At 55.4% G+C, this 23,456-nt stretch overlaps 6 protein-coding genes across 6 annotated transcripts; 4 read left to right on the forward strand and 2 right to left on the reverse strand.

Annotated features, from left to right (window-relative positions):
- Positions 1-1,929: 1,929 nt before the first annotated feature.
- Positions 1,930-4,185, forward strand: MONBRDRAFT_14774 (uncharacterized protein; the record flags this gene model as incomplete). The annotated part of the gene is made up of 6 exons (XM_001743091.1): positions 1,930-2,374; positions 2,503-2,575; positions 2,738-2,829; positions 2,971-3,246; positions 3,431-3,882; positions 3,985-4,185. Coding segments are annotated over 6 exons (1,539 nt in total), but the record flags the coding sequence as incomplete, so codon positions are not given.
- A 2,650-nt stretch (positions 4,186-6,835) lies between these two features.
- On the reverse strand, positions 6,836-12,924 carry MONBRDRAFT_23083 (uncharacterized protein; the record flags this gene model as incomplete). The annotated part of the gene is made up of 10 exons (XM_001743422.1): positions 6,836-6,954; positions 7,096-10,170; positions 10,286-10,467; positions 10,630-10,964; positions 11,071-11,448; positions 11,549-11,776; positions 11,885-12,007; positions 12,136-12,315; positions 12,455-12,585; positions 12,720-12,924. 10 exons carry the CDS (start codon positions 12,922-12,924, stop codon positions 6,836-6,838), a joined length of 4,956 nt encoding a protein of 1,651 aa, XP_001743474.1.
- A 1,617-nt stretch (positions 12,925-14,541) lies between these two features.
- On the forward strand, positions 14,542-16,476 carry MONBRDRAFT_35977 (uncharacterized protein; the record flags this gene model as incomplete). Its single annotated transcript, XM_001743092.1, has 10 exons — positions 14,542-14,604; positions 14,726-14,880; positions 14,972-15,018; positions 15,138-15,254; positions 15,390-15,491; positions 15,598-15,658; positions 15,775-15,853; positions 15,948-16,024; positions 16,168-16,279; positions 16,342-16,476. 10 exons carry the CDS (start codon positions 14,542-14,544, stop codon positions 16,474-16,476), a joined length of 948 nt encoding a protein of 315 aa, XP_001743144.1.
- Positions 16,477-17,696: 1,220 nt separating this feature from the next.
- Positions 17,697-19,073, forward strand: MONBRDRAFT_14204 (uncharacterized protein; the record flags this gene model as incomplete). Its single annotated transcript, XM_001743093.1, has 1 exon — positions 17,697-19,073. One exon carries the CDS (start codon positions 17,697-17,699, stop codon positions 19,071-19,073), a length of 1,377 nt encoding a protein of 458 aa, XP_001743145.1.
- A 407-nt stretch (positions 19,074-19,480) lies between these two features.
- On the reverse strand, positions 19,481-22,510 carry MONBRDRAFT_5952 (uncharacterized protein; the record flags this gene model as incomplete). Its single annotated transcript, XM_001743423.1, has 3 exons — positions 19,481-21,640; positions 21,744-21,929; positions 22,262-22,510. 3 exons carry the CDS (start codon positions 22,508-22,510, stop codon positions 19,481-19,483), a joined length of 2,595 nt encoding a protein of 864 aa, XP_001743475.1.
- A 239-nt stretch (positions 22,511-22,749) lies between these two features.
- On the forward strand, positions 22,750-23,422 carry MONBRDRAFT_23087 (uncharacterized protein; the record flags this gene model as incomplete). The annotated part of the gene is made up of 3 exons (XM_001743094.1): positions 22,750-22,816; positions 22,852-22,937; positions 23,072-23,422. 3 exons carry the CDS (start codon positions 22,750-22,752, stop codon positions 23,420-23,422), a joined length of 504 nt encoding a protein of 167 aa, XP_001743146.1.
- Positions 23,423-23,456: the final 34 nt, after the last annotated feature.

Below are 23,456 nucleotides of genomic sequence, written 5' to 3' on the forward strand. Positions count from 1 at the left end.
TGAGTTTGTGTGTGTATGTGTGTGGTCTTGCTGGTATTTGTGTTTGTTGTTGTCCACGCGCGTGTGCGGAGTGGCTCGTCTGTGCGCTCGTTGCAGCAGTGCTTTCCCTCGAGATGGACCGCCTACGGCTGGCTGTGCCGCCTGACGTGATGCATATCTGCTGCGCATTGTCTATTTTTCTGCCTAGCTTTGCCGATATCCTCATTAGCATACATGTAAGGCCTTTTTTTCCCATTCAATTTTACTCTCAAAATTCTCTGAACATGCTTGTATTTTTTTTTTTTGCCCACGTCTGCCACACCTTGCCGACAAGGTGTTTGAAGAAATGGTCCCTCTATTCTAAACTATTGGTTCCTAAAGTAAAGCATTTTGACTCGAAAGTGTGCTTGAGGCCATACTTTATAGATCAGCTTGGTCTTGCGAGTGTGGGTGTGATGTATGAACATCATCAGCAAGTGCATGAGCGAATGGCAGCGCCCCAGTCACGGACCGGCCACCGGCTACCAATGTTGCTAACATGCCACGAATCGATGCAGAACAAGAAAGCGCGTTCATGAGCGTCCTTCTCTGGTTGTGTTTCTCATTCCCAAAGGTGAAGTACCTATCGATCTTCGCGTCAAGTCGTGTTTAATTTGCTGCTGAGCGAGGGTTGGACGTTGCAATCGCAGGGCAGGGCCAATGACTGCCAAGGAGGGGGGCAGTATGATGTGAGCAGGGCACGAGTTGTCGAGCTCAGCGCAGCACACATTCACAGGCAGATGCGACAACGAGCTGCGGTCACGGCCTTTGGCGGTCTCAATGACATGCCCAATCACTATCGCCGAGCCCTCCATCTGGCTCGAATGGAGTCGTTGTGCTTGATTCCTTGGGTTGCGACATCCACGACCCCTTCCACACACACACACACACACACACACACACACACACACACACACACACACACACACAAAGAAAGCCCTCCTCCCAATTACAATCATAAGGGAACACACATGGAAACAAAAAGAAAGCGAGCGAAACAAAAGAAACCAACAAGACAAAACAAAACAACAAGTGAGAGAGAGAAAGAGAGAGAAAGCAGGCAAAAGCAACGGCTGTCAGCGTTTTTTGCAGTGCTATTTTCTTCCTTCGTCGCTTGACCACACCACCCACAGCCCCTTGCTTACACAAATAGACCTTCTCCTGCAATCCTCCATCATATCGCGCGGCGGGGCGCCCCAAGCCGACTGGTGGTGACCATTCGTTGGTCTTTTTCTTATTGGACTTGTGGTGATTGATTAACCAAGTCAACCACACCTCGGTGAGTACAGCGTCCTGGTGCTCTGTCTGCCCTGGGCTGTAGCTGCCACTAAGACCCATTGTAGTCACCGTGTTGGTATCTGGGCTTGAAGTTGTCGGCCCCGTGTACTGACTGGCTTTGATGGCGCCCTTACTCGAAACCTATTCACTGTTGCCTGATATCGCGCCTTGTTGTGTGTGCACATAGGGGTTCAGCAGACCTTGCAAACAAACCTGTCCCTTGGGAACCTGTCAATCATGTTACCAGCTTTAACGAGCGCCCGGGGCGCCATTGTGCGCACTAGCCGTGCACTGCCCCTTTTGGCCCAATCACGCGCCCACCTTCACGTAAGTTTGAACGCTGGCCCACCTGCCTCGCAGTCAACAATGTGTGGCATCTCCTCGCTCTCTTTTTGTTTTTGTTTTTTCCCTTTGGGCCTTTGGGGTTTCCTTCCTGCTTCTCTTGTTTCCTCGTTCGCTTTGCCTCTCTCTTCACCCAACTCCCTCTGCCTTCATGTTCGCCGACCTGCGCTCACGGGCTTCATCTGACTCGCACAGCGGCGAACGGAGAACCGGATCGTCGCCGAGGCCGGCGAAGTGCCACCCATCTCCCAGCCTCCGTTAGACTTGGCTCATCCTCCTACCAGCGAGGTGCTGGACTTTCACAACACCCAGACTGCCTTTCAGGATAAGTCCCTAACAGATCTTTTGCTGGCTTATGCCGTCTACAAGGCCTGCATGTTTAGCCCCCTGGTCAAGCATGCCGACTCGGTATATAAACTGTCGCGCCGCTTCCTGGGTCCGCGCATTACTGATGGTGTCGTTCGCGCCACCTTCTTCCGTCACTTTTGCGGCGGCGAGAACAACAACGACCTGCTCGAAACCACCACGTCCCTCAAGAACTCGGGTATCGGTGCAATCATGGACTATGCTGCTGAAGCCGATGTAGTCAAGAAGCCGGACGTTGTCAGCGAGGTTAAGGCCAAATCCAGCGCTCGCGTGTACGACTACATTTCCGAGGCGCAGTGCGATCGCAACGTTCAGCATTTTCTCGACTGCATTGAGTCTGTGCACCAAGTCACTCCCGGTGGCATTGCCGGTCAGTACCCCGACTGTTCTCCATCGCCGGTACCCTTCTTGGTCGAACAGGGCTCCCTCATGGACGTTGATTACTGCACTGTCTGCTCACTCACCACTCACCTAATCCGACTGCTTCCCGCAACACAGCGATCAAGATTACTGCCCTCGGACTGCCTGATCTTATTGAGCGCATGGCCGTGGCCATCACACGCACCCAATGGTGAGTGGCACATCTTGCGCCCGTTGACAGCGGGATCGAATGGACATGTGGGCCTCTTGCCTTGGGCTTTCTTTTCTGTTCTTTTCTTTTCTTTCTTTCTCTTCTTCTTCTTTTGGGCCTTCACGCTGATATGCACACACTTTGGGGGGGGCGTCTTGATAGGCTCTTTTCATTGATTGATTCTGACAACTCTGGCACCCTATCTGCGGACGAGTTTGAAAAGGCCGTGGCTACTTTCTTCCCCGACATTGATGGTCCGTATCGTGAACGCATATTCCTGTCTTGGTTGTGCATAGCTGCGGTGGTGTGGTATTGGCCCTTTTATGTCACCCACCCATTCATCTTTCGACTCGGCCTGCACGTTCCCTTCTTCCCCCTTTTAACAGATGCGCAAGCCAAAGAAGTCTTTCACGCCATTGATACAGACTCGGACAGTGAGGTCGACTACATTGAATGGACCCATTCGCTGCGCATGGAGGATGTCTGGAATCTGATCCGGTCTGCCGGCCCCAACACTCCCTTGGGTGAGCTGCAAGAAGCCATGCTGGATGAAACTGAGCTCGAGCTCATGCGCAACATGATGCGACGCCTCCACACGCTGGTCGACTATGCTGCCGAGCGCAAGGTCCGACTTATGGTCGATGCTGAACAAACTTACTTTCAGCCTGCCAGTAAGTTTTTTTTTTTTTTTTTTTTTTTTTTTTTTTTTTTTTTTTTGAGGAGATTGTCTTTGTTTTCGTTCTGCTTTGCCATTTTGCGCTTCCGGAATTCCTTTGGGGTCTGAAGGGGTTTGTTTGAGACTTGGCTTCTCGCTGGGTGTACCTGATGTCTCCCCGACGTGTTTGTACATTCTAGTCCACAACCTGGCCCTGGGTCTGCAGCGCAAGTACAACAAGGAGCTCCCCTTGGTCTACAACACTTACCAATGCTATTTGAAGGATACCCTCTCTACCCTTGAGCACGACTTGCAGCGCGCTCGTCGTGAGAACTGGTGGTTTGCGTGCAAGCTTGTGCGCGGCGCCTACATGGAGATGGAACGCCAGCTGGCTAGTGACAAGGGCTACCCCAGCCCCATTTGCGATACCCAAGATGACACGCACCGCACATACAACACATCCATCAACATGATCCTCAACCAAGACCGCGCTAATCTGCTCGTGGCCTCCCACAACCAAGCCAGCATCGAGTATACCATCTCGGAAATGCAAAAGCGTGGCATTGATAAGCAAACGGGCGGTGTTTGCTTTGCTCAACTTCTGGGCATGTGCGACCACCTGACCTACACACTGGGCATCAATGGCTACAAGGTATGGAACCGTCCTATCGAGCCCCCACTAGATTGAACCTTCCCGTGGCCTCTTTGCTGTGTATTCACGTGATGTTGTGCTGCGTGATACAACCTCTTGTAGGCCTTTAAGTATGTGCCCTATGGCCCAGTCAATGAGGTCATTCCCTACCTCGTTCGTCGTGCCCACGAGAACAGGTGCGTGTGTGCAAGCTTTTGCTTGGGTACCGGACAGCCCCATCAACAGCTGTTGACCCTCCTTCTCGTCCTCACCCTTTCTGTCATGTCGCCCTTGCAGCTCAATGCTGGGTGGAGCGCAGCGTGAACTGGCCATTTTGCGTCGAGAGATTAAGCGTCGCGTCTTCGGCTAAGCGTAATGCCGGGATCTGAGTTACCTACGCTGTGCTTAGCCCTTGATATCTGCTTGGGACGGCACGCCATCGATCTCTCTTGCCCCTTATTGCTTGCTCTCTTTCTTATTCTCTCCCTTTTTCCCTCTCTCTCTCCTCTCTCTCTCTCTTCCTGTCTCTCTTTTCTTGTTCCCTGTCGTGTCTGTTGGCGTTTGTTGTGCTGCACCTCTTTCGGCTTGTCTCGTGACCTAGTGGTCAATCTGGAAGAGCATCATCTGACTGCAAATTGATTGGCACGTTTAAGTGCTCGATTTTTTATTAGGTGCAAGTTTCTTATGGGGGTCAAGATTTTTAGAACTTTTGAGCGGGAAAAGAAGGTTTTTGTCGACAAATCATTCCACAAGCCCAATTTACATCCGGTCTGCAGATTGACTGCGACGTTCCATTTCCTGCGCTTTTCGGCCGCTTGCTTCTCAAAACGCCACGATGAACCTGGGACTGTTGCATGAGCCGTGCCAGCTGGGACTCAAGCCCAAGCACGATGATGACTCTGCCACTGCTTCGAGCCTTCCAGCCCTGCCGGCGGCCCAAGCTGCTCCACGACCCGAGCCAGTCACAGAAGGGCTGGCTGGATCTTCTTTGAAGCTGCCGTTCAACCTGCACCCAATGTCGCCAGCACGCCAAGCCCTGCTCGACGAAGCCCTCGTCAGTCAGGCTCAGCAGGAAATTGAGAATCCTTTTGCCCCACCTCAAGCCGGTGAGTCTGATCTTCGTGGCCCTTCGCCTTGCTTGCGCACGTGACCTCATCACCAGCTCTGCTCTCAACCATGCACGGCTGTGCTAGGCACGGACGCATGCCATGCCCAAGCTCTGAACCAGGCTGCTCTGCCAGCAGGAGAAACAAAGACCGCCTCTCAACCCCATTCAAGCCCCATGCTGACTGTGCCCAAGAATGAGAATGACCCCGTCTGTGCGTCTTCTTCGCAGCAGCTTCATGTCAACACGCAGGTGATTGCCACCGCCAAGAGCCCAAGCGCAGCATTCTTGCCACCGCAGATGGGGACGATCTCATTGCTGCCTGCGGCCGACGATCTCAGCCCCGGGTCGTGTGAAACCAGCCAACATGTTGCTGATCTGACGGAGCCAGTCGAAGAGACTGGTCAGCGCGACAATGATCAGGTCGCCTATCCAATGAATCCATCAGTCTCGTTTCTTCCGGCCCCAGTGGCCCTGTCGACATCGTCAGATGACAAGCTACCCAGCGGGGTGCTGCCACCGGCATCTTCGGCATCGATTATCGAGCAAGAGGCAGACCCTGCGAGCCCACTTCATGCAGACGTGCATGTGCATCCTCACTCCGGGCTGCCGAGCCCTGTGCGGCGTGCGTCCACCTCGGAAGGCGAGCTCAAAGTACCCTGTGCGCATGGTGACCCCGCTGATACATCTGGTGGACAACCTGTCACCGACGCTGAGCCCTCGATGGCCGAGTCTTTGGGAGGCATCCCACTGCTGCCAAAAACAGCAGGGCCTGGCCCGTCCGCAAGCGTCGAACCAGCTGAGCTGCCAGCAAGTGATGAGCAGACTGAGTACATGGAAAACATGAAGGAGCCGGTTGCTTTCGCTTGGGATGAATCTGATGATGAGCAAGCTCAAACCGCCAGCACGAGACCTGAGACCCCGGAGACCCCTTCCCCACCGGCATCGCAGCATCGTCTTGAAGGAGCAAATGAGGCACGGGGCGAGGTGGCTCTCCACACTCCAATGCCCATGTTTACACCCGATCGCAGCGCTCAACGCCTTGGTTCAAAGCTTCTATCGGCGCGTCGACGTCTGCGCGTGGGGTGCGTGCGTCGCCCACCCGTTCCAACCCGTTCCCCTGCGCCCTGTCTTTATGCTTGAACGGATCATTTTTCTCACCTTGCTGCGTGTACTCTCCTGGGCAATCAACCGCAGCCTTTCGAAGCGTGCCAAAATTTCGGCTTTGCACAAGTAAATGCTTTCGCACCGAGCAGCGTGTCATGCTGCGAAGGGTTGTTATTTCACATCAACCAATGAGACAGAGACTGCCTGGGTTGCTGCACTATTGGCCGAGGTGAATGAACATGTCTGTGACGCGTCATCGATTTGATCACATCAGAAACGAGCAGTCATTTCGAGAACGTGGCGGCAGACAGCGTTGCCATCCACAATTCTAACTCGCCCATCAGCCACGCATATCAACATTTATCTGCTCACCCAAGGCGGTGGCTACACGACTAGAAGACAGAATACGAACAATGGAAAGGATCTTAAAAACTCACGAGAGAATATCATGGGGGAAAAGAGCGGGTGGGTCGGTGTTTGTCACACTCACACCGCCCCACCATACACAACGCACGACTGTCATGGCAGAAAACAGACTCTCCATCCGTTCTTGTAAGAAACAAGACCAGACGAGGAACCTGCAAACAGCATGAATATAGACACTTGCGCGCGTTTTAACACTCAAGTTCAGGCGACAAGGGAGGGATCCCCTTCAAACCCAACAAAAGGGTGCTGATGCTCGTCACAATTGCAGGCGCGGCCTGCGTCGGCCCTCCGCATAGATGTTGCTCCTTGCAACATCGGAGAGCATATCGGGCACGCCTAAACCTCAGTACGGCGACTTGTATCGACTGAGAACCGCCAGCGAGCCAGTACAGCTTTGCTGTCGTCGCCTTGGGCGTTTGCTGCCACAGCGGGCACCACTTGGAAAACAGAGGTACCTACCAGACCAAGCGACAGTCATCAAATGGAAGAACAAAACCAATAAGCAAAGTGAGTGCACAGTTATGAGTCTTGGCTCTCGCAAGCAGAGGGTAACAGGGAAGAGGTTGCGCAGCAAGTGCATCGCTCCATCAACTTACGTGGTTTGGCCACTTGAATGACTTCACTTGGGGTGCCTGTAGACTGTCGGATTGGAGGCGAGATCGAGGTGGATGGACTGCTGCGAGGCTCAGGTCCAGCCAGAGTCTGATTCATGGCCCATACAGCGTCTTGCACGCGAGATGTCTTGACTAATTCTCGCGGACGCGCGGCCACAGGTGCTACGTGTTCCTCCTCCGGTCCAAGAGCCATGCGACGATGATCGGCTGAGGAAAGGCCTTTTTTGCTGGGCACCGGAGAAGAAGAGGGTGAGGAGACGACCGAGCGCGCCATGGGCGAGCTCGGGGCCTGAAGCGTTGTCGCCATGCGTAAAGCGCCTGGAGAGTTGGCGCGGCGCTTCCCGGAACCACCGTTTCGACGAATCCCTGGACTGCGATTGAGATTCGAAAACTGCCGTGTCAGGTCTCGGACGTTGGTGCTGGTAAGATTCTCCTGGGATGCTTTTCGAGAAGGCTGCCAGACCTGGGAGCGCGAGCCCTTGCGATTGAGACGCGAAACCGCCAAAGCCGGGATTCGAGAACGCGGCTGCGAGTCCGTCTGGCGTCGCCCGCGTGATAGCGTGGGCGACGCAGAGTTGAAGCGACGCACAGCGTCGCTGACGGACACGAGGCGTTGCTCCTCGTGTAGATTTGGAGCTTGCGTCGCAGTATGCGCGGAAATCCATGGCACGCCCGAAGACGCAGCAGCTACCTGAGCCTCATTATCCACGTCGACAATGGACACGGAACTTCGAGCTGAGGCCGTAGTATGTGAACTCAGAGCCAAGCCTAGCGTTGCGGCGGTTGTCTCTCCTCCTGCAAAATCAGCCGCCGTGCCTGCGCGAAAGCTTAAAGTCGATGCACGGGCGCTGCCACGCACCGCGTTGCCTGTTGGCAGTCGTTCTGATGCGGGCAACGTTGTCTCAAAGCGCGCACTCAGGCGGCGCTCGAGCCGAGGCGGCGGTGGGAGATCGTGAGAGCCACGGCGATCCTGGCTTTGTCCCTCCTTAAACGCCAAAGCACGCGCCTGGGGTTCTGATGAAATGGATTGCCGCCCCAACCGTGCATGGGTCGACGTTTCCGCAGTACCCATGAAGCGTGACCGAGCGGCTAAAAACGCCTCCCGAGTTCGAAAGCGTGGCGCCTCCAAAGTCAAAGCCGGCATTTCCTCCAGAGTACCCCTGAAGGTATGATCGCCCTCTTGGGCCTGAGCCTTTGACTCTGCAATGCTGGGTGAGTGGTAGCCCCCCGTTGCTTCATCAGATGCTTCATGTTCGCCTTCGACGCCATCATTATCAACGTCATCGTCGTCGTCGTCGTCGTCGTCGTCGTCATCGTCATCATCGCCATCATTGCCATCGTCACCCTCATCGTCAAAGGCGCTCGGTAGGCCACGCCCACCGCGATTCAGGCGCGTGGGTGTATTCATCCGCACATCTCCGTTGAGAAGCTGCAGCACGCGGTTGATGACCCCCTCGGCGGGAGAGCTGCTCAGCGAGCGAGCATCACTTTTGCATGCCTGCATAGCCCCAGCATTACTCTGGGCCTCGTCCTTTGCTGTGCCGAGGGAAACAGGGAACACCGGGGCTGGCACGGCCGCAGCAGTCGGGGTGATGTTGTTGCTACGGGGCAAAGAGACGGCCTCAGACGGATGCTCCAAAACCACAGGCGACGGATTGGATTGTGACGCCGCCGGCCGAGGTGCGGCTCGTTCGCGATCAAACTGCGACGCGAGCTTGAGGTGGGCGGGTTTGGGAGGCAAGAGCGGTTTGCTTCCCGACGCCGGGCTGGGCGTGCGCCCGGATACGCAAATAGGCAATGGAGACTCGGAGGACTGCCGCGTTCTATGGGGAGGCTGGCCACTTGCCGCCAGAGCCAAGACAGAGGACTCTTGCTTGCTGGAGCGCCCACTGTAGAGACCATCTAATTCAAGGGAGGTTTGTGGTTCCAGTTTGCTGGAGCGGCCACTGTAAAGTCCGTCCAGATCGAGTGACGCCTTTGACCCCTGCAAAGACTTGATGTTTTGGTACAGGGACTCATTGGTGTCTTCCGGCTCATCGTTGATCCCCACATCGTTGAGGTTGTCATAGGGATCGGTGCTGGCACGACCGTTGCTGGTGGTGACGGTCAGACAGGCGACCAACTCCTCGACGCTCAGTTGCTTCAGCGGTGCTCGCGCAGAAGGTGCAGAATTCCGCTCAGTTGGATGCGTGCCGGCCTCGATCTCGGGACTGCCGACCGCCGAACCATTGACCATCTGCCCAACGCCGGCGTTGCCGCCGGTGATCGAGGCGGGTGTTTGGTCGGAACGGGGCGCAGGGCAAGACGTCACTGGGCGGCCTTCTTTTGCTTGCTGTTCGTGCACAGCCAGTTCCCCGTCGTAATTTGGGTTGGTGCGTCGACGACGAGGCTTGGGCAAAGTTTTGCCCAACATCGAAATATCGACAGGAATAGAAGACCGCGAAGACGTTTTGCTGGGAAGCGGGAGAGTCTCTGTACTGGAGCGCGTCGCCCAGAGAGGTACGCGCGGCACCTCATCAGTGCTGGTCTCTCCCGGCAGCTGCTCTCCGCCCTGCAGAGTGAGGCGCCAAGTGGGTGCGACGGCGGCTTTCGTGAAGTGACCAGAGGCAGTTTCCTCAATGCTGGCCACGGCCGAAGGCGCTGCCGAGCCCCATGCCGTGGGCACGTTGGCTGCGCCGACGGACTCTTGGTTACCGGTGTGGGAAAGCGAGGCTGATGGCAAGTCAGTGGCAACGGGGAGCCGCTGTGTCAAGTCCAGTGAACTTTCAAGGGCATCATCAACAGGGTCCGCGACGTCGTGCAAGCGATCATAACCATCGTCATCGTTCAAGCCACGGCCACTGACTGAAGAGGCATAGCTGTCGGTGCGCGTGGAGCGGCGCTCGAGGCGCCCCTGATCATACTCGGCCACCTCAACATCAGGCTCACCCGTCTCTGTGGAGGAGGATAGTGTCGACCCCTCGAATAGAGAGCGGGCTGGGCGCACGGTGACGCCTGCGCAGTTGGCCAAGTCATTGCTCATGTCTGACCAGTCCAGGGGCTTTCCGGGGTCGTCATCTGCCAACAGTCAGCACCGCAATGCGTTGTGAGTTTAGTTGGCGTGCTGCGGCAGCAAAACGGAACCATGACAGCAGAGCGTGCAGGTCAACCCCATCTGGGAGGGGCATCGAACCTCGACGGAGGACGTGGGATCCAACGTTGATGCCACGTTTGAGAAGGGCTTTGGCGAACACGGCGTGAAGCGTTTGTCCGGGCGAGGCCAGCACCTTGGTATGAGTACCGCCCGGGAAGGTCAAGCGGACCATCCACTTGCCAGCCTTGATGAAGCTGGGCGAGGTTGGGGTGATGGGCTCGCTAGAAAGGCGTAGCACGCGCATGGGAGCAACAAAGGGGCGGGGGGTTAATGTCAGCGCAAGACGAGCATCGAACGAGCGGCGCGAATGAAAAAAAAACAGGCGGGTCAAGCTCCCACAACTGGTCTCATCGCAACAGAGTTGAAAAAAGCAAAACACTTACGTGTGATCTTCCTCATCATCTACGCAGCCCTCGATGGGTCGAGAGTTGCGACGTGTTGTGTCAACAATATGCATGGCAGCGCGCGTATCCTCATTGCCTGCGGCAGTGACTGGCAACGCGAACATTGCATCGATGCCAGAGCCACGACGATGGGGGACGGCCGTCAGCCGGGCAATGCCCTTACTCCGCTTGGCTTTGCTGGTCGGAGCAACGACACCGCCCTTGGCATCGCGCCATCGCGGCGCGTTGGTAGCTTTGCCAACCGTGCGCGATTGTTGCCAGGCGTCGATCATGTCGTCTGAGTGCCGTTTGCTGGCGTAAAACTGGGTCAGGAGCTACTCGCACCGAGGGGCACAGGTGGACGGAAAGGGTCGAGTGAGGATGGGTGAGGTGTTCATCGATGTGCGCAGGAAAACGAAAGGTCGTGGGAGGCGGACAGACCTTTTTGATGCGATGCACCCAGTATTGCTTTTCGCGTTCGGATTCGCAGTGAAAGGTGAGACCGCTGAGCTTACTGCCCGGGGTCATATCCATGCGAAAAGCATTGCCGTCGTTGAGTGACGTGTTGAGGCAGAACTTATCCATAAAGCACATGCGCTTGATCTGGACGGCATCGGACGATTTCCATTTGCAAACAACCACGGCAGCTTCAAAGAGCATGACATAGCGCTCGGCCCGCTTGCTGTGGTTGTCCTCGGTAATGCGCATGGTGGCGACCTCACTGAGCGCACCCAAGTGTGTCAGGGGCAGACCATCCCAGCCCGCAACGCAGGCATCAAGCTCCCGTACGTATTCGGCCGTTTCATTGCGAGCCTTGATCTATCCCCGGATAAATGATGGGCGTCGTTTTATTTTAGCGCAGCGTGCAACCTGCGCTCGACGTGACCAACGGGGGGCTATAGGTGAATGAGATGCGTACCTCGTTGATGCGGGTGGCCACCTCTTTGAAGATGCTGCCAGCTTGCTCAATGTCAGCATAGTGCGGCGCGGATGTGGGTGTAGCCTTGAGAAGCTCGCTGAGCAACAGTGGGTATTTGAGCAGACGCTGCACGGGCTTTAGCAGGTAGTCTGCCAACGGTAGCTGATGGCCGGCAAGCATTTGGCACCCGAGGCGCATGGCATTGAACCCATCCTGAGTCGACTTTGTCTGCACCGTGACCATGGCATGCAGGGCGTCAAGATGAGATCAAGACAAGGCGGTGGACTTGGATAATACAGCTCAGCATATAGGGTTCGGCCAAGGGCCGTGCTCTACCTGAAGCATGGCTACAGCTTGAGGATGGTTGACATAGTACTTTTCGTAAATCATAAACTTGTTGCCGTTGTGCGCCAGAAGTCGGCCGATGAGCACAGGGGATTGGCGAACACAAGATTCGAGCTAAGCATCAGGAGCAAGGTCGAGAGCGAAAGGATCGCGCGGCGGAAACATAAAAGTGAGTGGCAAGCCAAGGACAAACTTTGTCTCAGGTCGGACGTGGGACGTGAGAAGCAAGGCGTGGTGCAGACCTGGCGAAGAAAGCCCGCATGAAGGTGAAGGATGCTGCGTATGTTGCCAAATATTGTCTCGCATTCACTGCTGGGCAGTGATATCTCAAACTGCCGGCAATAGATTTGAACAATGGACTGAAGGTCGCGCACATAGTCGCGTTCTGTCTTGAGCAACTCATTGATAATGTGCTGGCATTGCTGTACTCATTGGGAGCAAAGGATAGAAAAGGGTAAACAGGTTAGGGATCAGACGATGAAGGATCAAGGCCGTGCTGTGGAACAGGGAGCCAAATACAGGAGCCGACATCGCCAAACGTGATCTTGCTCGACAACGTACCGGTGTGATGCTTGTGTTGACACGGGTCAAGTCTTGCTCCTCCTCATCTTGCTCTGGTGGAAGGGTCCAGGAGCGACGCTCGTCAAGCTCCCGAGAGAGCCGCGCGGGACGCTGCTCAACGTGAGCTGATGCTATGGTGAGACAATGGGGTAGCAATGGTGATTGGGCTGACTGTCAGAGGCCGGCAGGAAACCATGAAGACCTGGGTATCGCAAGTGCGGTAAAAAAAATAAAGATAGAAAGAAAAAAAGAGCTCAAGACAGACCTCGAGCGCGGCGAGACACAACTACATTGGAAGGATTGCCCATGGAATCGATCCCAGGTCCTGGTGGGGCAGATCCTGGGCGCTGGTACATTTTGGAGGGGTGTGCACTAGCTGGCCCTTCGTCCATGTGCAGGGCTGCAGGCACACGATGCTCAGGGGGAGTAATGTGCAGGTGGGGCACGCCGTTTTCATGAACGGCTGTCATGGTGCTCTACGCAGCGCCACATGGTCTCGCCGGCGGAGACAAGTCTTGGAAGCGAAAGCAAACAGGAGGGAAGAATCGCCAAGTTTGTAGCCACAACCAGGCGAAACGGAAGCCGCAGGGCAGGAGGTGAGGCGGGGATTGCGAGGTGATGCCACGTCTTCTTTTCACGCGCCCGTAAAAGACCGTGTATTCTCGGCCACTTCCGACACTGGGCACAACTCATGTGACAGAAAGCTGTTGACCAGTCACAGCGGAGGCACAGCGGAGGAGAATGAGCAAGGTGTCACCCACCTTGATGGGTCGCGCCAAGGCTCGGGACTCGAAGCACTTGCGACTCACGTAGGCTAGTTGGGTATGCGAGGGGGGTCGTTCAACACGAGAGCCAATGGACGTGCGTGTGTAACTGTCTGTGCGTGTGTGGCGGCGGCACGTTGCGTCGTACGCCGCGAAGGATGATGCCGAGCTCGAAATCGAATCTTATCGGGCAATACGTGTGGACGCAACCAGACAAGATCGGTTGTGGGAATGCCGAGCGAGACCACTTCAGAGGATATTCCCTGATGCTTTTCTTTCTGAGGTCTGTTTTTTTATTTTTCTTTTTCTCGAGGTTTTTTTTTTTATGCACTTGAAGGCCTGAGTGCTTGTGCGCGGTTCCTGCGCGCTTACTTACTTCCAGTTGGTGACCCTTGCCCGCTGCTTGTCGTTTCAATCTCGGTGGTTTGTTTTGGCTTGGCAGGAGAAGGAGGCCTGTGTGGCGGCAGATGGCTGGAGCGGACGCCGTGACAGCGGGTGGCATGTTTCAAGTGGAATCTTAAGCGGCTTGGTGCAGAGCGCAGGCTGAGTGATCGGGAGCAGGCGAAAGGTGGGACGTGCATAGCTATGGCAGGTATGCGATCTGCCGCGGACACGCAACGCTTGGTTCGGCCGGACCAAGACGCACGAGATAACCTGCCGCCTCGGCAACGCCAAACGCATATGCATGCATACAAGCAAAGTTGATATTGGCCAGAACAGCGATTGCCAACCACTTATCCCCCGCCAAAACAGCTGTTTCAACCATCAACTTGAAGGGCTAAACTTGGCACCGAGTGAGTTGTCAGCAAAATAAAGGTACCAAAGGTGGTTCTTCAGTGTGTGTGTGTGTGTGTGTGTGTGTGTGTGTGTGTGTGTGTGTGTGTGTGTGTGTGTGTGTGTGTGTGTGTGTGTGTGTGTGTGTGTGTGTGTGTGTGTGTGTGTGTGTGTGTGTGTGTGTGTGTGTGTGTGTGTGTGTGTGTGTGTGTGTTGTTGTTGCTCGTGCCGCGTTGCCTCTCTGTCATTCTGCGAGCTCAGTCAGGAGTGTACGTGGCGCACTGCCGTGCCGTGTTGGACAACGAGGCTGGCATGAAAGAGACTGTTCCAATACAACTGAAGTCGGCGCATTTTATCTCTCTGGTCGTTCACCGGCAGAACGCCTCTCACGCTTTGCGCTCTGGAATCGGGTTGGCACCGCGTACAGGCGGTTCTTCGTTCTGCCGTTTCTGCAGTGAAGCAGGTGTAGCACAAGACCTTTGGAGCCGGACAAGATCGTGGTGTTTCCTTCACCTGCTGTCCAGCTTTTGGCCACTGACCCTTGGCATCATGTCTCATAGCCCGTCCGAGGATGGGCCTGCCAAGGCCGCCTACGAAGCCTACGCGGCGCAGGTGTGAGCCAGCAGCATGTCTGCCAACCTTGCTGGTTGATGGATGCTCGGAACGGAACGAGCCCTAGAGTTGGTTCGCTGACATGTCATGGCGTGGACTCGGTCTTGGGCGTTGTCCTTAGGTACTGGAGGAACCGTATCGCTACGTGACGCAAAAGCCTGGCAAGGATATTCGCAGCAAGTTGATCAACGCCTTCAATGCCTGGCTCAAGGTGCCGGACGACAAGCTCGCCATCATCAAGGAGGTCACCAAGATTCTTCACAACGCCAGTCTACTGTACGACTGGCCACCCTCGGATACCTCGTGTCACGGACCCAACATCTGACACTCACGCCAAGGTGTCTCTTGTTTTGATTGGCAACAACAGGATTGATGATATTGAAGACAACTCAAAGCTACGCCGTGGCCTACCTGGTACGCGCCACCCCGCTTGCCTTGCGCGGCTGTTGGATTAGAACAGGTCCAACCCTCGGCCCTTCCTTTCTTTTTTTTTGAAAGTCTTCATGGAAGCTCATGCCAGTCATGCCGTGCAGTGGCCCACGCCATTTTTGGCATTCCCCAAACTATCAACTGTGCCAACTACATGTACTTTATCTGTATGGCCAAGGTCATGGACCTGCAGTCTCCGGCTGCAGCCCAGGCTTTTACTGGTATGAACACTGCTTGCCAGTGCCTGTTAGACGTGCTTTTTGGGGGTCTTTGCCTATCTCACGTCTCGGACCCGGCTTTTTTTTTTTTTTTGTGTGTGTGTGTGTGTGTGTGTGCGTGTTGTTGTTGCTTCTTAGATCAGTTGATTGAGCTGCATCGCGGCCAAGGTCTTGATATCTTCTGGCGCGACACGGTGCAGTGCCCCACCGAGGAGGAATATAAGCGTATGGTGCTCCAAAGTCAGTGCTGCTGTTGTTGGACGTTTGCCTTCTCATATGGAGACCGAATATTCTTGAAGGAACGACGAGCCCTCACTTGGTGAGGTCCTGACGGGCATTGTTTTAGAGACCGGTGGCCTCTTTGCGCTGGCGCTGCGCCTCATGCAGCTCTTCAGCGACGATAAGCGGTACGCACAGTGTGTACTGCCCTTGAAAGATTGTTAGAAAACGGGGGGTTTGGGAAAAAACAACCCGGCTGAAAAGCCTCAAACACCCGCAACTCATCTCGCTTGGGTGACTGCAGAGATTTTGGACCGCTGCTCAAGACGTTCTCGCTGTACTTTCAGATACGAGACGACTACGCCAACCTGCAATCGGATGAGGTGCGAGTCTTGCGTGGTGCTTTGCCCACCCGCCGACCTGTGCGCACACGGCTCAGGTCTCAAACACCACCATGACTTTTCCCCGCAATGGCAGTATGCGGCCAACAAGTCGTTTTGTGAGGACATTACCGAAGGCAAATTCAGCTTTCCCATCATTCATTGCATTCGCCAGTACGTGTACTCCTTTTGTGAGCTCTGGGGCATGAGTTGCCACATTTCATCACGACCAGCCTATTGCCGTGCCTTGGTCAATCCCACGCCCGCTGAACTTTTTTTTTTTTTTTTCCTTTTTTTTTTTTTTTTGTGATGCGCAGGTCGCCGACGGAGCATCAGCTGCTCAACATCTTGAAGCAGCGCACGGATGACCGTGACCTCAAGCTGCATTGCCTGCGCTGCATGGAGCGCACTGGCAGCTTCACTTACACGGTACGCCCGCTCCCATGCTTTACCTCTGCCCCACCAGACGTTGCGTGATCTCGGCTAACTAGCATCGCTTCTACACCTTGCGACAGGTGGACGTGTTAAACGACTTGGAACGCACTGCCCGGGCTCAGATCGCCGAGCTGGGTGGTAACGACACCCTCGTGGCCATTTTGGATACCCTTTCCAAGCTGCATCACTAGTCACACGGACATGACCCGCCGATCGATCATTTAAGCACGCGCGGCCGAGCCGCCCCAAAAATTTGATGATTGTCAAACAAGCTACAAAAACAAAACACCCCTTCAAATTTAAATTGTCATGACCACAACAAACGGGACAGGTGACGAAGCGATGACACAAACACCCAAAGCAATGGGGCATCGAGATTCACTAGAACCGCATCTCCTTAACACACATTTTGACATGACATTGTGAATGCGCAGCTCGCAGCGGACATGGGCTCTTGGCACGAAATTTGAATCGGATGGAGATGAGGCTGGCAAGAGCAGCAGGTGGTGTTGCTGATTGAACCTGACCACACACACACACACACACACACACACACACACACACACACAGACGATTCACAACACGATACACCTGTCCCGGATCAAATTGCCACAACAACAACGACACCCATCCTGTCATGAGCACAAACAGATGGGCAACGCCTCCTGCTACAACACTTAAAATTTGAGACCTCACGCGAGGTGTGTAAACCTTGTCTCGAACATCGCGATATGGCAGTCATCTTGAACTGGGTCACAAAGCACAAAGCGGCACGACCTTTATGCTCTCCGTTGGCGCTCACCCCCTATCGCTCCTATTGTTTCAATCCCCCACTCTCTCCCACGAAAAAAATTAAAATTTCACACACACACACACACACACACACACACACACACACACACATGTTCAAACAGTTGGCATTTTACTTTTTTTTTGCGCTGAGCAAAGGTAGCTAGCACCATGCGCAAATGCCACGAGCAGCGATAGAGGGGGAGCGGGGCGGGAGCGATCAGTCATGGGGCTGGGATCATGAGCCTCAGGAAGGATGTCCAGGGGTACATGATGCCCGGTCAGCCAATGTCTGGGCCGGTGCCCCACTCATCGCCATCGACTTGCCGTTGGTTGTGCCCCGCCGCAGCAGCAGCGTGTCTGAATCCTGCCTTGCTTTCCCGGCACTTGCGGGGACGCAAGCAAAGACCTCGCGACAACGCTCAATCCCTGAGGGGTAAAACCTCACACCGCCTCTCTCTAGCTCACTCCGGCGCTCTTTTGGTGGCGTTGAGGTACTTGCTGCCGTGCGCATCAAACAGATGCCAGCCCCATTGTTTCCGCAACCGACCCAACCAAGACAGCCTCCCTCACCCGGCCACGACTGCATGTCTGCCCTTCTTCCATAGCCTCAACCACCAGGATGAAGTTTGACGAATGCGGCACCGATGTGGCCACGGTGGTGGACGGTCTCTACCTCATCATCATGGCCATCATGGTCTACAACATGCAGCTCGGTTTTGCCCTTCTCGAAGCTGGTACCGTCTCCATCAATGCCACCATGGCCACCCTCTTCAAGAATGTGTTTGACATGTTCATCGGCACCGTCTCTTTCCTCGTCTTTGGCTACGCCTTTGCCTTTGGACACGGCAACAAATTCATTGGCAACGAAGGCTTTGTCCTCGATTCCGTTTCCCAATGCGACTACCCCTTCTTCTTTTTCCAAGCTGCCTTCGCTGCCGCTTGCACCACCATTATCTCCGGCTCTGTAGCTGGCCGTGCCTCTTCCACAATGTACATCGTCTACTCTATGGGAGTGACGGGCCTTGTCTACCCCGTCGTTGTCCATTGGGTCTGGTCTAGCAACGCCTGGCTGACTGAGGGTAGCAACGGCCACGGCTTTGTCGATTTTGCTGGTAGCGGCGTTGTTCACACGACCGGAGGCATCATTGCCCTCGTTGGCGCGTGGCTCCTCAAGCCCCGCCTCAGTCGCCTGGACCTCGATGGCGACTTTCGCCCCGTTCGACCGCACTCGGTTCCCCTCATAATCATGGGTGGCCTCATCCTCGTCGTGGGCTTCTTGGCCTTCAACGCCGGCTCCCTCATTTCTCTTCAGTCGGCTGACGCCGTGTCTCGCATCGGCGTGATTGCTATCAATACCATTGTCGCCGCCTCCGCGGGTGGCCTCATGGGTACCTTCATCGATTACATCGCCCATGGCGAGATGTCCCTCCTTCAAGCCACGAATGGCATGCTGGCCGGGAGCGTCGCCATCTGTGCCAGCGCTCACGTCGTCCTCCCCTGGGCCGCTCTCCTTATCGGTGGCATCGCTGGCATTGTTTGCTTGGGTTGGTCATACGTTCTTCCCAAGCTTGGAATCGATGACGCCGTCTCTGCCTTCCCCGTCCACGCCGGTGCGGGCCTGTGGGGCCTCTTTGCTGTGGCCTTTTTCAGCACAGAGACTGGCCTGTTTTACGTCGAGGCCGATGCCGGCTTCAAAGGGTTGGGCTGGCAGTTGCTGGGCTCTCTGGTGATTGTTGCCTGGTCCAGTGTCATGGCGCTGATCATGTTCTATCCTCTCAAGCTAATGGGCAAGCTGCGCGTGACCCAAGAATATGAAGAGCGTGGTCTTGATCTATCCTACTATGGCGGCAAAGCCTACAACGTCGAATCCGCCAACCCCAAGGTCAGCGTCGACCTCAAGCTCGACCATCAACGCGCACACCTTTACACCGACGATTCTGCGCCCAAGGCTGGCCTGCAAGTCTCTCACCGCTCTTCTGAGAGCCGGGTGATTTGAGTCACGGTCGTGATGCCTCATTCCGAGCTGCCACACCGCCGGCGCGCCGTGGTGACTTTCTACATTTTCAAAATTTTGTGTTCACATTATGCGTCTCTACTTTCCCTGCTGTATGAGACTTCATTATCCCATGTAATCGAGTGTCCAGACATGATCCCAACTGAATATGCAAGTTTGGTGGGTGCAAAAGTGTGCACCTGCCTGTGCCTAACAACAACGGTGGCTCACAGATATGAAGGATGAATTCGTAGACAAAAAGAAGACAAAGAGATCAATATGAGGGCATGGCGCAGCACACACACGAGCGGGAAGGTTCGGACAGCATACAATGTTACGACAGCACATTCAAAAGAGCAAGGCTGCGGGTTTTGGTCTTTTGGTCATCAAGCACGCTGCTAGATGAAGCTTCAGACCAAACTACTAAAATCAATCGCAATCAGAGCTCGGGGCAGGACATGGCTCTCCTGGCGCACTAACAATCGCAGATCGTCTTGGTGCGTCGTGACGACGGGATCAAATGAGTTGGCCGTGGAGGTGACGCACAGGTTGCTCACAATGGCATCGCACACCAAGAGCGTGGCTGAGTTGGACTGAGAAAGACCCAGGCTCGCATTGACTGCTGCCCGCTCTTCCAAAAAGAACAAGGCACCGGGCACGGCGTCTGAGCTGTCCGAGCTCCGCAGGGAGTTGGTGCGTGTGAGCTCGCCAAGCAACACCTTGTTGGCTGCTTTGACCGACGCAAAGGGCATGAAGACCCGAACACAGGCGATATCACGAGCAGAAGCACAGCGCTCGAGCAGCCGTGCTTCACGATAAAAACGGTCTATCAATGCCTGCCCTTGCGTGGACAGCTCTGGTTGACAGCGATTGCCATACCGCATCTTGGCTGCCTCGTGCAGGATCTGGCCGAAGAAGCCGACCTCCGCATCGGGCTTGAGGAGGAGGGTGGCACGCACGACTTCAGCCGAAAGATGGTCCGTGCGCAGCTTGAACAGACGAATGGCTTCCTCGCTCGAGTCCATGGGAAGGCACTTGATTTGCGTGTGAAACCAAGGATCGTCGCTCAATGGTTGGAGATCCAGCGGCGGCTTCCAGTCGGCATCATGCGGGCCGTTCAAGAAGGACTTGACCTGATCCACGGTCATGAGCGAGCCGCGCTGTGTGCGCAAGGCCGCCAAAACATGTAAGACGGACTGCATGCTTGGGCGGCACGCCGGATTGTCGTTGAGCATGATTGAGATCAGAAGCCGCGCGTTCGGGTTGGACACCCGGCGACACGCCTCCTCGTGACGACTTGCTGAGCTGGAGGTAGAGCTTTGATTGTACAGGGAGGTATTCCCGTTCACCTCATCCTCACCGCTGTCGCCTCCTTCATCATCTTCATCCTCGAGGACAGCGCCGAGGAGGACATTGTTGCTGTTGGTGTGGTCGGAATGGGGCTGTTCAGTCCATAACATGAGAAAGAGAAGGCCAAGCTGGTGAACGTCGCGTGCCAATGCATACTCGGGGCGTGCGACTTCAGCATTGCTTGACTTGAAAAGGTTGTTGGCACTGGCGCGCCGGCTGTTGCTAGCCGAGGAGGGCACGTCCAAGCGCTGGAGCAGGGCATGCAACGGCGGCAGGATCTTGACGTGGCCATCGGGCCAGAACCAGATGCTAAGGGCATGGACACGATAAAAAGGCACGTCGATGATATGAAAGAATTGTAGGGCGGCCGCCAGGTCTTCCATGACACGGATGCGACTACCATCCCCAGACAGATCGACCAGGAGGCGCTCGGCGGCTGCGGTCGAGGTGAGAGTGGTGCGAAAGGTTTCGCAGGGGGCACGTTCCAAGATGAGGGCTAGCGTGGAAGTGCCGTGCATCTCCAGAAGACAAAAGCCCATGACGCTGAGGACGCGAGGGTGGCGGACCAAAAGGACCTGTTGAAGATGGGCGATGACGTCGTCCGAGGCTCGTTCGAGCGTTGCCTCGGGGATACCCGTGTCTTTGATCCAAATGGGGCAACCACGCCAGCGTGAGCTCCACAGGGTACCGTCCAAGCTCGAACGCACGCTCGTCAGGCGGCCCAATTGATCGGCCGGCACTTCGAGCAAGCGGCGCAGCGCTTGCCAGGCTGAAGGGCCAGCGCTCATCATGGAAATCTCAATGAGTTTGCTTGTGAGCGTTGCCAGCTTGCTGTCCGAGGCCGCCTTCTCCTTGGCGGCCTGTTCCGCCTCTTCTTCGAGTTCGTTCACGTGTTGGAGGGTGCTGGAGAGGACACGCTTGGTGTTGCGGTGTTCTTCGCGCTCGCGGCTGAGTTTGTCAAGGAGTTCCTTGTCCATGACGTCCGATGTGGCTGCGTCTGAGGCTGCTTCAGTAGCATCCAGCTCCGATGAAGCGACCGATTGCCCATTGAGTCCCTCGTCCGATTTGTAAGCAAACCCGCTGGGGCGGCCGTTGCTCGAGGAATTCCGACAGATTCCGGTGGACGCATCACGGTGCGACATGCTAGGTACGCTCGCCATGGTGAACGGTGTGCTAGAGCGACTCCATGTGAGGCTGGAGCGAGTCACGAAGCTGTCCTCCTAGCATAAGATTAAACAAGGCACCAGCATGAAAGGAAGGCACACCCAAACGTGAGCGCCCACGCACACACGCACAGAGCATGCACCTGAGCAGCCGACCAACCTCGAGAACATCGCTGCAGGTGGAGAGGTAGCGTACGACGTCGCGCTTATTCTTTTTTTTCGCTCGCTGCAACGGGGTTTGGCCCTTGTTGTTGAGGAGGCCAAGGTTGGCGCTGTGTTTGACCAAGGCCATGACGACGGGCAGGTGGCCCATTTCAGCGGCGCGATGCAGAGCTGTGTTCCCATCCTGCAAGAAGAGGGGCGAGAAGAGCAGACTGAGAGGTGGGCGGCTCATGGGGTGACTTTATTTTTTATCGAGACAGTACTGACTTTTCGATATGAGTTGACGGTGACCGCTACTTCTGGCAGACTGAGGAGATATTTGACCCCCTCAGCTTTCCCGGATGTACTTGCAAAAATAAGCGGTGTTGTGCCGTACTATTGAGTGGCGCACACCCACCAACACAAGGAAGGTGCAAGCGTTAGACGGGAGCGAAGACACCGGCTTTGCGTGCAGGCAGCAAAGGAGTCGAATCCGGGGCCAAGAGCGCAAACGAGGTTGCCAAAAGCGAGGCGCACCGAGTCGGTGCGTTCAAATGAGACGTTGTTGCGGTGGAGGAGATCAAGAGTGGCGGGTTCGCCGGCCTGGGCGGCCTTGAAGACGACATCGGGATCGTGATTGACAGCCTCAAAAAAGGCGCCGCGGAGCCCCCGTTCCTGGGCTTGCAAAACAATACGCTCGCACTTCTTGTGGTTTTTCGAGTGCACGGCGCAGGTGAAGTCACCCACAGCGTTGAAGACAAATTCTTGATCGCCTGCGTTCGCCATGATGCTCTATGGCAGAGCCGGATCGCGCCTGTGCGGCAGCTCTGCCAATCAGCTGCCGAGCAGAGAAGTCAGGCCTCGTGGCAACTTTGCTTGCCGAAGCCATAAAAAGACCGGAAGCACGCGCCTCTCGCTTTCCCGTGTGCAACCAGCACCAGAACCCGGGTAGACACTGACCTAGGCGCGAGAACCCAACGACTCGCACCCACCAAGGCCCAGCCCAATCGAGTCGAGTCAACCAGATGCGTCGCGCCCCTCTCGCTCGCTCCGTCAGTCAAAATGCCATAATGTGCTCTCTCTCTCTCTCGCGTGTTTGGTGTTTCCTCATGTTTGTGTTTTGACAGAGAGAAGAGGGGCAGAGGTCGAGCTGGGTCAGAGCGACAACGTCTCGGCTTTACGTTATCCTCATTTTACAAAGCTGAAAGACGTGGTGCGCAGAGATAGGAACAAACCAAGTCACCTTTCTCACAGAGAGAGAGAGGGAGTTGCGGTCCGGACATGGGCACGCAATGCAACAGTCACACATTCTTTCTCTCTCTCTGCTGATATGCACATCTGAGATAGATACTTGTATACGTCAGCCTAATTCGTACGAACTGCTTGTTCCGCTTGATACTTTCGCGACCCCCACCTCTTGTTCGGCTCTTTTTTTTTTTTTGCTGTTTCTCTCTCGTTTGGCTCTCAAACTCTCAAACTCTCTCTCTCTCTCTGCTCTCTCTCTCTGAGTCTCTCGCTCTCTCTGAATCTCTCTCTCTCTCTCTCTCTCTCTCTCTCTCTCTCTCTGCTCTCTCTCTCTCTCTCTCTCTGCTCTCTCTCTCTCTCTCTCTCTCTCTCTCTCTCTCTCTCTCTCTCTCTCTCTCTCTGCTCTCTCTCTCTCTCTCTCTCTGCTCTCTCTCTCTGAGTCTCTCTCTCTGAGTCTCTCGCTCTGAATCTCTCTCTCTCTCTCTCT

The sequence above is a fragment of the Monosiga brevicollis genome, genomic scaffold (assembly GCF_000002865.3).
Source record: "Monosiga brevicollis MX1 MONBRscaffold_3 genomic scaffold, whole genome shotgun sequence".
In the NCBI taxonomy this organism is placed as follows: Eukaryota; class Choanoflagellata; order Craspedida; family Salpingoecidae; genus Monosiga; species Monosiga brevicollis.